Genomic DNA, 12976 nt, shown 5'->3' on the forward strand with positions numbered 1-12976 from the left:
TGGTTCGCATAATTATGTCGATCAGAAGAATGCTGCTGATTTTGATGGCTACAGAAGAACAAATGAAATTCGCTAGTGAGAATTTATGAGAAACAAAAGGTAATATTACACTCTTCAACTATGAATAAAAATAAATACGTAGAAAGTAGCTATGAAGACCTATGTATTTTCAAACCATGTTATAAAATTAAAGGCCAGCAACCAAGGGGAAAAAAAAGAACTAGGAATAAGTGATATCATACTTTAATTTCATTCTTTCCTTCTGTTTCTTTATCCTGCAACAGCTTTGGTGATCCTTATTGTCTCCAATATCAATTTTTAATTCACTCTGGATAGATTAGGAAGAAAATTAAAAGAGCTGGGTGATCAGTGGAACTAATTATTATATTTAAAAAATCAGCATAACGTATTTTAACAGTTGAAAAAAGAAATTATTTTATCATACCTTGATTGTGCATACCTCATTTAAATTTAATTTTCAGTCATATGAAATTAAGTTTTTGAAATGTAAATTAACTTAACCAGTTTCCGAAAGTGAAGGTGTAATCAAGGTTTGTAGTGCCCCCCTGTCATTTGTCAAACTTAAGGGGTCATGCTTTTTAAGATCATTTCGACTAATAGTTTACGGTTATGTATGTTTTGAATATGCTTTTGGGCTTGAAAGAAAATAAATCAAGTAATTAATTAAGTGGATCCGTGCTAGCAGAATTAAACCTAACTTTTAAAAAATATTTTTTCTTTTTAATCCTATTTTAAAGATAGAAGGAAAGAATTATTCTGAGTACCAAATCATATGGTGGCTTTTCCTTGATGCAAGTGTTAGATCAGTTTTAATTAATACCTTCCATTTCAAATTCTTTTGTCAATCAATGGATGAAATCCTTATGATTGTCCATATTAATAGATAGAAAAAAAAAGAGACTTTATTGTCTGCTCAATATTACAGATTATTCTTTCCATATTTGAGATTTCCTTTTCTTTCTCAAGGTTTTTTTTTTAAAAAAATTTTTTTTTTAACAGTGCTTGTTTATTTTATTTTCCATAGAATTTTGTAGTTTTTTAAAAATTCAGAATATTTCATAAGATTTATATTTTAAATAGGAATCCAATTTTAGTAAAGAAGAACCTGGGAGCCCTAAGGACAGTATAGCATCCCCTTAAAGCAACAAGTACATATCAAAAAACATTTGATTAGCAAAAATAGATTAGGGCAAGGAAACTCTTCAAATTATTTTTTTTATTTCAAACAATTTAAAAATAATGTTCCATAATATCTTGCGAACCAGCGGATCAATTTATACAAATTTTCTTTAGAATGATATAAGTACATATATATTTTTAAATAGAAATCATAAGGTAAGCAATAAAACAAAAGTTCTAATTTAAGCTAAATATAAAAATGTTAGAAATGCCACTTATTTGAAAGCAGTATTAAAAGAAAATATATATTTATTTATCAATTAGGATAAAAGTTTTGGATTGGGGTAATGTAAAAGATGGGAAATGACATTGAAATACATTTTATCCAGGAATTCATTTTAGCTATTATTTGTATTAGTTTCTATAGATAAATTTCATTTTAGAATTCTGTAACAGAGTAACATGAGTTTAGCGCACTTAAAGCTTTCAGGACAGATGTCTTTTTTTAGCTACAGTGCTGTTAAAAAGCTTTCCAAAACTTTTTATTGAGAACATCTGTAGTATAATCAAACTCTCCAATAGTAAGAAATATCTGATAAATATATTTTAAAACCAGGGATGCCACAGAAAAAAAAATGAACAATATAGTTGCTTTTAGTAGACTAAAGCATGAAAATAGATGCGAAATAGTATGAAAATAGTTGCCTAAATAAGAACAAAAATATGACAAATATTTTATTAAAATGACTTGTCATATACCATGATCTATTTAGTCAAGTTGGTGGCAAATATGATAATTTGTATATACACATTAGTATTCTAGCACTAAATTTTTATATCAAGAAAATTAGTATATTTGCAGAAAATTAAATACTTTTAATTACTAGAAATCATTCAAAAAATATTTTTTCATTAAAAAAACATACTTTTTCTAAAAAATTTTCATTTTAACCAATAATTGATTTAGCAAATATTCAAATATATATATGTTGCTAAAAGTGATTATTCAAATTTAAAATCCATGCATCGTAATATCGTATTAAAAATTGGGTTTTTTAAAATCATGCAGAATTTCGAAACAATAACCGTTGAAAAGGCGGCCGAGGAACAAAATAGACTTACAATGGAATCTGTGGAAATTAAAAAGTGATGACTCAAATTTGCAATTCAAATTTTTTTTACTTAAGAAAAAAAAAGTTTTCAACCCAATTTATGGTAAAAAAATATTATGGTAAGAAAAGTCTCCCACATGCCTTCTTTTCCTGAAAATAGTTGCTTTTTTTAAGCCCTTTCAAGCAAAAAAAAGTTGCCATAGTCGCCTCAGGTTGAAAATAGATGCAAATAGTCGCCTGTGGCAACCCTGTAACACAAATCTTCTATTATTTTTTTTCATTACTTCTAAATCTTTTGAAACTGTTTTTAGTTGACCACAGGAATTTGTAATCCTCCCAACATAGCGTAGGCTTTGCATTAATAAGTGTATCAAGTTTATAAGCTAGCACTTCAAACAGTACAAAACATCGATAGCATATCTTTAAATTTTTCCTTAAAACTGAATGTGCAATGATTTATCTAAGAATAAAGTGAAAGTAAATGCTTAAAATTTTATTTTTAGAATAAGTGAAACTTTACAAATGTGTATTAATGTGTAATTTACAGACATGAATATTTAAGGTTTACACAAGTTATTGCTTCTCCCCATTAACACAATCTTCTTTGTCTAAAGATTCACTACAGCTATCAACAGAATCTTCATCCTCACTGACCCTGAAAAGCATATACCAAACTATTTTAAACACCAGCATTCAAAATTGCCAAAAACCATTTTTTAGGAGAAAGAATAAATCAAAAACAATAACTGAAGGGCTTTTTACTAAGATGTTACTCGCCAGAATTTTCGGCATATTATCTACAGATTACTTTTAGACTTGCATCAACCACATGCAGTGAAAATGGTCCTTTTTACAATCCTAATTAAAAACAGCAGAAATATTTAAAAATAATTTATCTTAAGAAGAGCGTTAAGAGCAATAAAAAAATAACTAAAAAGGACTGGCAGACAATTGTGAAGAAATAAAATCTTTATCTTAATAGAATAAGGATAATAGAATGTTATTATGTTTTAATTTAGCCGATTTAAAGTATCCTTACTGCAATCTATCAAATACTTCATTAAAAATGTACAACAAATTAAAGTTATGAATGAAAAACAATGTTACTCTTGTGCTTTTTTTTCTTTCTCCTCACTCTGTTATTGTGACTGTGCTGTTTCTTTTTCCCAGCATCACAATTCCTTTCTTTTCAAAAACAGGTGAAAAATTTCTTCTCTTTTTATTCTAACAAGTTGGAGAGAAACAAGTAGGCCATCTAAAAATTCTCCCCTCCCCTATTGACTCAGAACATTTGCAAAGAGTTATCTTTCATTCCTGACACAGTTAAGCTGAACTGAATTTTCTGTTTGAATTAGAATCAACCAAAATGTCCAGGGAAATTTTTTTTTAGCTACACTTAAGAATTTAAGCTTAAAGTTATTAAAAAAGCAGAAAAAGAAAGAATTTTGGGTGGCTAGAAGACATAAACAGATAAATCAAATATTAGTCTTTGGAGAAAATCTAAAGAAAAGTTTAACTAGACAAAGGGAGAGGTTCTTTCTGAGAGGAGAGGCATACTTCACTCGCGTGGCCTACATTGGAATCTGAATTAAATTGCTGGATCCTCAGCAAAACAGAGAAAGGATATCGATTGCTTTGTCTTTAAAGCTTTTCTTTTAACAGGAAAAAAAAGAATATTCAATCTCACCAGCAACCCGTCATGGTGCTACTGATTTATGAGGCTACTAATGGTGTAGATCAGGGGTGTCAAACTCGCTGCCCGAGGTGAACATTTTTGTGGCCCAGTCAATATATCCGAAGCAAAGTAAAAATAAAATTAGAAACGAAACCAGCATATAAAATTATAACATACTTTATTTAAAAAACTATACGGATCATTTTAAATTGTCCACGCGAAAATGTAAAATTCTAATTGGGTGAAATGGAGTCCGTGTCACACTAAGCTATCAATTAGATAGTACATAATCAGGTTTATCCTATTATAGCGAGGTAAGTTGGTTATCTTGCTCCAAGGTTCTCAATCAATTCTGGGATTTGAAACAAAAAATATGTAAGTTTTTACAAACTATAAATCAAGATACAAGCTTGTTCTCCGATCAAATAGGGTAGCAAGACTTATCTTTTATGGTTGATATAACCAAACACTTATCCGATTTAAATTTATTGTTACAAGGCAAGGATCAGATCATTACAAACATGATTGACAGAATTAAAGCATTCAAATGTAAACTATTTCTTTGGGAAAGGCAACTGGAAAATGAAGATTTAACGTACTTCCCAACGTGCAACAAGAACAAATCTAGTTTAGATGATACTGCATCGTATCAAAAATACGCAGAAAAAATTTCAAGTCTTAGAACAGAATTTGAAACCAGGTTTAAAGATTTTAATTCTTTGGAAGACAAATTTTGTTTGTTTTCTTCGATTTTCTCAATAAATATAGACTCAGTACCCAGTTACATGCAAATGGAAGTGATTGAGATTCAGTGCGGCTCAAATTTGAAGGCAAAATTCATTGAAGTGGGTGTGCCTGAATTTCACGAATATTTACCAGCAACATTTGAAAATACTCGAAAATTCGCGTATGAAATTATTTCCATGTTTGGAAGTACTTATCAGTGAGAGAAATTATTTTCTGTTATGAAGGGAAATAAATCTGTCCGAAACCGTATTAATAACGCTCACGTTGGGTCAATTTCGAAAGTAGTCTCAGCCAATAAAATTTCTCCCGAAATAGAAAAGATAATAGCAGGGAAGAGATGTCAAGTATCAGGACGTAAACAATAATTTAACTTTATATACGTTTATAACAATTCGAAATAAAAATATTTGTTTCTATGAACATTGATTTTCTTTTTCTGCGGCCCACCTAAAGTTAAGCATTGTTTATTTTGCCCAAGTTAGCTTTTGAGTTCGACACCCCTGGTGTAGATGGTATAAACATGGATGAGGTACCACTGAGTATTGCCTTTATGATTCCGGGCAATGAGAAGATTTTTACTGTAATTACGGCAAGCTCCCCTTGTACTTTTCAAGGAAAAGGCAATGCTGAAAACATATTCTCTCACAGGTGAACGAAAAAGGGTGGATCCACATCATCACACTTCTTTAATCTCTAAAAATTGTTGATTATGGACTTAATGTGGCCTTATAGATGTTGGGTTAAAAAATGAAACCCAACGCTACATCTTCTTCTCCTATAGAAGGCCTTACTTCACCTGAGGTGATGACTTTATGCCCCAAGAAACTATTTAAAAAAAGTTTCTATCCATTTGGAGTTGAATAAAAACCCTCAAAATAAAATTAGTAGCAAGAGAACCATTTTGGTAAATAAAAAATAGCTTGTAACTCAATATTACTGATATTCTTGAAATTGGTATAAAAAATTCATTGCCTACCAATATCATCAAAAGAACGGCATATAAATATATTCAAGTTGTTGAAAGCTAATATATATTGTGCGTAAAAAAGTAATATTAAGAAAGTTGCTGAGAACAAAGTATTTTTATAAAATATTGAACAACTCAGATACAATGGACATGAAATGATTCATCTGTAATGGAAGATGGTGGGAGTTGTAGTAAAATAGCATAAAATATATTTTAAAATATCATACTGGAAAAGAGCATAATTTTTAAAGATTCGTTTTTATACTTTGTATAATAATATTTATTGGAGAAGACCATTGCAGTAAAAACAATATGACTCGTTAGTCCAGAATCCAATTAAAAAAATTATTATTAGACGCTTTAGAATACAGATAGAGATCCATTGTGTTATCAACAGTAAATTTTGCCAAAAGTCAAGCCAATGGACAATAAAAATGAATTAGCCATTTAAAAAATTGATCGCTTAAAAAATGGAAGATGGAGGGGTAAAAATAGATTTTTGATATCCAGTTGTTGTAACATTGAATAACAATTAGATGTTTATGTTTTTTAAAATGAAAAGTTAGCTCATGTATTTACTTAGAAAAGAAACAAGAATTAAAAATGAATATAGATTTCAGAAATAAATGAAATTAAATAGTTAAGAAATTTGAAGTGTCTAAAATGGAATGAGACCAAGAGTGACAGAGCTATAAGTTGTTCATATAAGCTTACGTAGAAAATAAGAAAACCTCAGTAAATTTAAAGTAACGCCTCAGCAACTGTGTTAAATTATAAAGCCTCTAATAAGTAATTTAAAGAGATATTAAAAAGTAACATATGGAAAATTAAAAAAAAATAATAATTACTCATCAATAGAGTTCTCTGCTTCATCACCATTGGTTGATTCTTCAATCTTTTTGCTACAACTTGGTTCATCAAAATTCTCTCCATTAGTACTTTCTTCAAAAATTTCCGGATCAGCATCGTGCACCTTGTCGGTAATTTCTTCTACTTCTTTGCCATCCTTTGTAAAAAATTTGGTGATGGGACTCTGCCATTTTGGAGTAGGACGTTTAATCGGCTTGTTTAATGAACCGCTTTTACTTTTTTCTAGGAGTGAGAGCATTAAAAGAACATTTAATTAACTGAAAATAAACATTTTTAACTTATCTTTAAAAAAAAACTATTTTAAATAAGTAGCTTTTATAACAGTAACTGAATCAAAGAAAAATTAATTAAGTTTTAATTTTCTAATCAACAGATTGATTAAGCATTTGGAATAAATCACTGACAGAACAAAAGAAAAAAATCTAAATAAAACTTATTTTCTTGATTTGATTTCCATATAAGTTCCAACACGTTATGTTTAAAGAGTTGCTGTCCCAAAGGTAAAGGTTATGAAATTAAACACATAACATACTTTGCATGCATAACTTTTTCTTAACAAATTTGTTTCCCTTAATTGTAAATATAGCCCACAATCTGAAAAATATGAACTCAATAGTTTAGTCAAGAGTGTGATCAAAAGTTTAGACCTTTGCATATTGCGTTATATCTCTGAAATTGTTTAAGTGAATAAACATCTTTTTACACACAATAATAAAGGTTATAAAAAATGATGCCAAGAAAAAAATTTTTTTTTTTAATTGTAAGCTATGCAAATGCTTGCATCATTTTAAAATATGTAATTTTAAATGACAAAATGTGCAGAAGACTGATTATAATGCATAGCTTCCAACTTGTTGAAAACAAAAATAGGAACACAAAGCATGGTTAGCCAATCAGGGGTAATTATGACACAAAGTGCTAAACAAATTGTCAACATATTAATAAACCACACACATTTCGTATTAAGCATAATTTTTTGCTAACAGTTTTTAATGAAGAATTTCACACTTTTATAGTAACTAATTCAAGGAAAAACTTACTTCAGACAAGAATCACAATATTGGATTTTTAAATTGTGTGAATATAATTAGCAATTATGGATTTTAAAAACGTGTGAAAATGAACAGCAATATTGGATTTTAAAAACTTGAGAATGCAAATCGGGTCATTGGATTTCAAACTCTCGTAAATACAAATCACAACATTTGATTTTTGAAATACCTGAATAGGAATCACGATGTACAATTTTTAAATTGCATGAATACAATTCGCAACGTGTAACTTTTAAATCAGTTACATTTGAAAATCGTGTGATTATTAGCTCCTAGTTCCTAATATTCAAAATTGCGAAAATCAGTCAAACCAAAGTAATCAAATTAGCAGAAGAATCATATAATGTAAATGTCTTGTTAACAAGATGTAGCAAAAGTTCAAAATTTTGTTGAATTTTAAGTCTTGGATTCGCTGAAGTCCGCCAACCAATGGCTTTGAGCTACATGGAATTCTGTGATATTCGTGGAAAATTACATGCCCTGCTTCTAGTTCTTAGGCTTGCACGGGGTTGAAGAAAAATCGGCATAAGGAGAGAAAAGGCACTAAAATACAGAAAAATCTGAACATTTTAAGCTAAAAGCGTATTTTTGGAACAAAGCTGAAAAATCAGAACAAATACGATTTAATTGGAATAGGTTAATAATGACAAAATTTCAAAAAAGTAATACTTTTAATTTTTTATTTCTCAGTATTCGGATTTTGTTCAAATTTTGGATCATGTCATTTAAGATTACATAATATAAAATGAGTGTTAATAATTTGAAATTCATACTCCTAACAATTCAAAGTTTTTGCAACCATTATTAGAAAAAGTAAAAATAATCAATTATTAAAATAATTTTTAGAATATTATCATTTGATAAACTAGTTTTTTATTATAAGCAAAAATTTTTTATTTGCTTCAAAAGTAACCAAAATATGATGTATTATGCAAAAAGCAGAGCCAACTTTCAGGGGCTCACCTTTTCTGACTAAATTATTGTGGCCAATATTTTCCAAATTGCAGTTAATCTTCACATTTTGATTCTGATTTCTTGGTTTTGTAATAAAATTAATATTATTTAAACAAAAATATTTGAGGTCAACATTTATAACCATAAAAATTGGCACTTAGTTCATACTTAGTAGTATATGAAAAGATTCAGGGTGTTTTTTCCTTTTTCTAATCTGTTTCTGCATGCTTAACTAAAATTGCCAATCCTTCATTTTTGCAATAAAAACTGAGTTTTTGAGAAAGCTTTGAGTGATTTTGTGAAAAATACTAATAATAAATATTTTTTTCCAAAAGCGTGTAATAAAATTAGAAGATCAAACCATATTAAGCTACTTTCTATAATGTAAATATAATCAATATACTTTCAACACCTGTTATTTAGTATTTACTTTTTTTAAACAATTTGAGAACTTATTTCTTTTTTAAAAACAAAAATATCAATTAAATAGCCACTGATATACAATCAAAAAAGCTCAATGAAAAACATTTTTTATAAAAGAAAAATAACTTACTTATTTTAATACTTTTCGCCAGAGGTTTTGAAATGCTGCTTTTCCTTGATGCCTTTCCTCCAGCTGTAAGAAAGTGAAATTATATATAAAAATATACTACATTATAGAAAAAACTTATTTTTCTTGATTAACAAACAAATTAAGCGGATTTAATAAACAAAATTTAAATTATGATTAAAAAAGCATAGACAGGACCAGCACTGAAGTTAGTTGCTTTGGTAGCCACAAAGCTGAAAAATAGTAGTATCCTTAGAAATGAATAATAGAAGTAAAAATGAATAATAAGAATCCTCTAAAAAATAAAAGTGGCACGAGGTAAAAGAAAATCAAAAGGAAGTAGAGATAATACTCAGAGTGTTTGTAAAGACTCCCTCCAATAATCAGACAAATAAAGAAAATTTTCAGGGATCATCATCGATTCAAATTCAGTAAAGCTAAAAAAAGAAAGAGATAAAAAAAATAACTAATATTTTTGCAGATATATAAAAAAGATTTTTAGGTTCGAAATTTATGACAATATAATTTAATTTCATCCCACTCAACAATTGGACACCTGCAATGGATCTCCTAATATTTTTATATAGGACCTTTTTTATCAATGAAAACCAAAAGATACATGCATTTTTTCCAACTTTTTTTTTTATTTGTATTACTTAATATTCCATTAATTACATTTTTTCACTAAAATAAAAATACATGCAATATCCAAAAAAATTTATATAGAAAATAATGCATTTTCTTTCCATAATTAATTATTATAAATGAATGGTCAAAATTAATAAATAAATAAAAAAAAATTCATAAATTATTGATACAATGCTTTGTAAAAATATGACAAAAAGCTCTGTTCGGCAATTTATGAAAGATCTTATTCAAACAAATATTGCTATAAAAAATAGTCATATAAATACAAAAAAATAACAAAATGAGCTATGAAACAAAAACTAGTTAGAAAAGTAAAGTGTGCATGCTCTTATGCTCATAAGCTAACCAGGAAATAGGTTAGATGTCACATGCGATGTGAAGGTATTTGCGATCACTGGCAACAGACACGCTGCAATGAGGAAGAGAAATCGTGTTTCACATTGCTGTTGCAGTCGGTATGAAGCCACAATAACATTATTGGAAGAAAAGGAAAAAACTCTTAACTCCTGAGGAAGTAGAAACTCTTTAAAATCAAATTTAAATAGTACAAGAGGAACGTAATTGGGGTCAATATTCTGAAGAAACTGCTGAGTATCTTTTTTTTGTTTGCTAGTCAACAATTCTCTTTTTTCTTAGGGTGCCATAAGCCATGAAATGATATTGCACAAATGAAATATTGCTTTTTTTTTTTTTTTTTTATTCTATTAGAATGACTCCACAACAAATGGTAAGAATTTGCTAATGTTGAACTGTTTCTCTGCAAGATATTTAATGAACCTGCTACTAGTTTTGAATGTAAAAATAGATCTTTGACATTACAATACAAATTGAAGTCTCTGATGATATTGACAATATTTAAATCAATATCACAAGTATTATCAGTTATTTTTGTGTAATGACTATTATTCTAAATAAAAGTTTCGACACATGCAATCTGGCTGTTCCTGCAAAAACTACAAGATAATTGGGGCAACACATGATTGTCGGTATACTATTTATGGGTGCATACTTTGAAGATCAAAGTTTTTATTAATATTGATCAGTTTCAGAGGTGATTGTGATCCCAACTCAAAAATCCTGACAATTTTTTGAGTAAAATGATGCATTTTAAAAATTTAATGTCTTTATAAATTCAAATAATTGATATTTTGAAAAAATGAAATTCTAAATAAATTATATGCAGCCTAATTTAAATTAATAACTATGTGTAAGTTTACTTTTATCTCTAATTACATTTATTATTCTACCAGACAAAATATTTGCAAATGAAAGAGATGCCAAGCATAAAATCTAGTTCTAATGTTTTTTAATAAAATATACTAAAGTTTTTATACATAAATGTGATTGCTTAAAACTTCTGGACCTTGGATTTCCAGAAGCTTCCGGATCGCGGTTAGCGAAAATTACAGAAGATTTTTTCGGAGCACAATCATCACTGCAGTTTTAAATACGCAATAGTCATTTTATCAATTATAACCACTGTCAAAAACAATTTTTGCTAGGCTGGTTTTTACCATTTTTTTATTTTTTTTTTTTTATCTCTGTTCCCTTTTCAAAGAGAAAAAAACAATACAATACTTTTGAACAATCTTTTCCAAAATATTAAGTTTAAAATATAAAAAAAAGAGTTTTACATCCTCTAGCTGTTTTTAGATAGCTAAACAGTTACTAACTTTAAGAAAGAGAAAAGAACAATTAAAAAAGAAACTTCAGGAAGAGGAATAAACTATTAATATTAATGAAGCTGAATACTAATATTTTTAAAAAAATCAACTAAATTCCATTCCTTGTGAATTAATTTCTTCTTATCCTTAAAACAGAATTGATTTTTGCTGCCACTTAGAAGTTTGTTTAATATGTTATTGTTATCAGAATATCGGCACTATTAGCTCCTATATATTCAAGAGACTCTTAGAATAATATATTAAGCTTGGTCTCTTTGGAAACATATTATTATTTACATGTTCATTTACAAAAATCTAGTCAGAAAGTTTTTTCCAGCAAATCTATTCAACAAGAAAAAGTAAATTAAAGAATCAAATTAATCTTGTTAGCACGTTTAAGAAAACTTTAATCTGTTCGTGAAAACGTGGGGGAAAAAATACATACCTTTACTGTAAGCATCGGCTTTAGTACGAGGGGGCATGATTTTTTCGATAAGCTTTTGATTTATTTAATTTGCCGCTGTTTTGTTCCAGTGGTAGTAGTAGTAGTTATCTGACAGTCCGTTTTTGGAGCTCTATACTTCTTAAATGTGCTTGTAGCTTTCATGGATCATGAGGGATCATACAAGAGCTTCACGATGGGCTATTGGCGGCTGTCTGGAAAACAGATTTGAGGGATACGGAGACAACATATATACGTCACGTCCCGTTTTGCAGCGAGAACACTTTTACGTAACATCCATCCGCAGTTAGTTATTTTTGACCTGAACCAGAGTTACATTAATCTCCGATCCAGTACCCCTAGAGGTATTGATTTGTCATGCGATCTTAGAAGACTATGTGACCCCGACAGAGTTAGAGTGCACCAATCATTATTTTGTACACGAAGAGTCTTCGGGAGGCAGGAATCGAACTCACGGCAACTCTGATATGGGTCCAACGCCTTACCAGCCAGACTAACGACAGACCTTTAGATGCATTTAGTGGATAACAAGAAGGACGTTAGGTGCTATCCCTTACGAAAATTTAAGGTGTATATTTAGGGTTGATTTGAGGTATTTTTGAGGTATTAAGGTTGATTTGAGGTATATTTAAGGTTGCACAGAGAACAGCAATAAAAATTATTCCTCGTAAAAGTTGTAATTAAGGTGTACGAGGTTGTTTTATATACACTTCAGCATGTTTTGAGGTTGTTTAAAATTCACTTCAAATCAACCAGACTGATAAGGTGATTTTTGAGGTATACCAAGTTGATTTTCTTACACTTGTAACAACAGAGGTATTTTTGAGGTATAAAAATTTTTACCTTGTTTCAACTAAAGAAAGTGAGGTATTTATTGAGGTATATGGAGTCATTTTTTTTTTTACACCTAAGCTTATTTTGAGGTTGTTTTAAATCCACTTCAAATCAACCAGACTGATGAGGTGATTTTTAAGGTACACGAGGTTGTTTTTCTTACACTTGTATCAAAAGAGGTATTTATGAGGTATAAAAAAATCAACCTTAATTCAACTAACGAGAATAAAGTATTTACGAGGTATAAAAAAATATATCTTTTTTCAATTAAGGAGAGTGAGGTATTTATTGAGGTATATG

General features: G+C 29.0%; 1 protein-coding gene across 2 annotated transcripts; it reads right to left on the reverse strand.

Moving 5' to 3' along the window:
• Nucleotides 1-227: 227 nt before the first annotated feature.
• Nucleotides 228-11972, reverse strand: LOC107443156 (uncharacterized). 2 transcript variants are annotated; one of them, XM_016056930.3, is made up of 4 exons: nt 11825-11972; nt 9071-9133; nt 6490-6733; nt 228-328 (listed from the first exon to the last, which is right to left on the reverse strand). In XM_016056930.3, exons 1-4 carry the CDS (start codon nt 11859-11861, stop codon nt 319-321), a joined length of 354 nt encoding a protein of 117 aa, XP_015912416.1. In that variant the 5' UTR covers nt 11862-11972; the 3' UTR covers nt 228-318. The 2 variants fall into 2 exon arrangements, with proteins under 2 accessions (XP_015912416.1, XP_015912415.1); XM_016056929.3 differs by lacking the exon at nt 228-328 and adding an exon at nt 2731-2907.
• Between the last annotated feature and the right edge of the window lie 1004 nt (nt 11973-12976).

Source organism: Parasteatoda tepidariorum, chromosome X1 (assembly GCF_043381705.1).
Source record: "Parasteatoda tepidariorum isolate YZ-2023 chromosome X1, CAS_Ptep_4.0, whole genome shotgun sequence".
In the NCBI taxonomy this organism is placed as follows: Eukaryota; Metazoa; Arthropoda; class Arachnida; order Araneae; family Theridiidae; genus Parasteatoda; species Parasteatoda tepidariorum.

What these genes read in the sequence shown, in the direction of transcription:
- LOC107443156 (XM_016056929.3), bottom strand. Translation starts at nt 11,861, where the DNA reads ATGCCCCCTCGTACTAAAGCCGATGCTTACAGTAAAG. An exon ending in GGCGAAAAGTATTAAAATAA is followed by an intron (nt 6,734 to 9,070) that starts GTAAGTTATTTT and finishes TCTCACTCCTAG; the next exon opens with AAAAAAGTAAAAGCGGTTCA. An exon ending in GCAGAGAACTCTATTGATGA is followed by an intron (nt 2,908 to 6,489) that starts GTAATTATTATT and finishes TATGCTTTTCAG; the next exon opens with GGTCAGTGAGGATGAAGATT.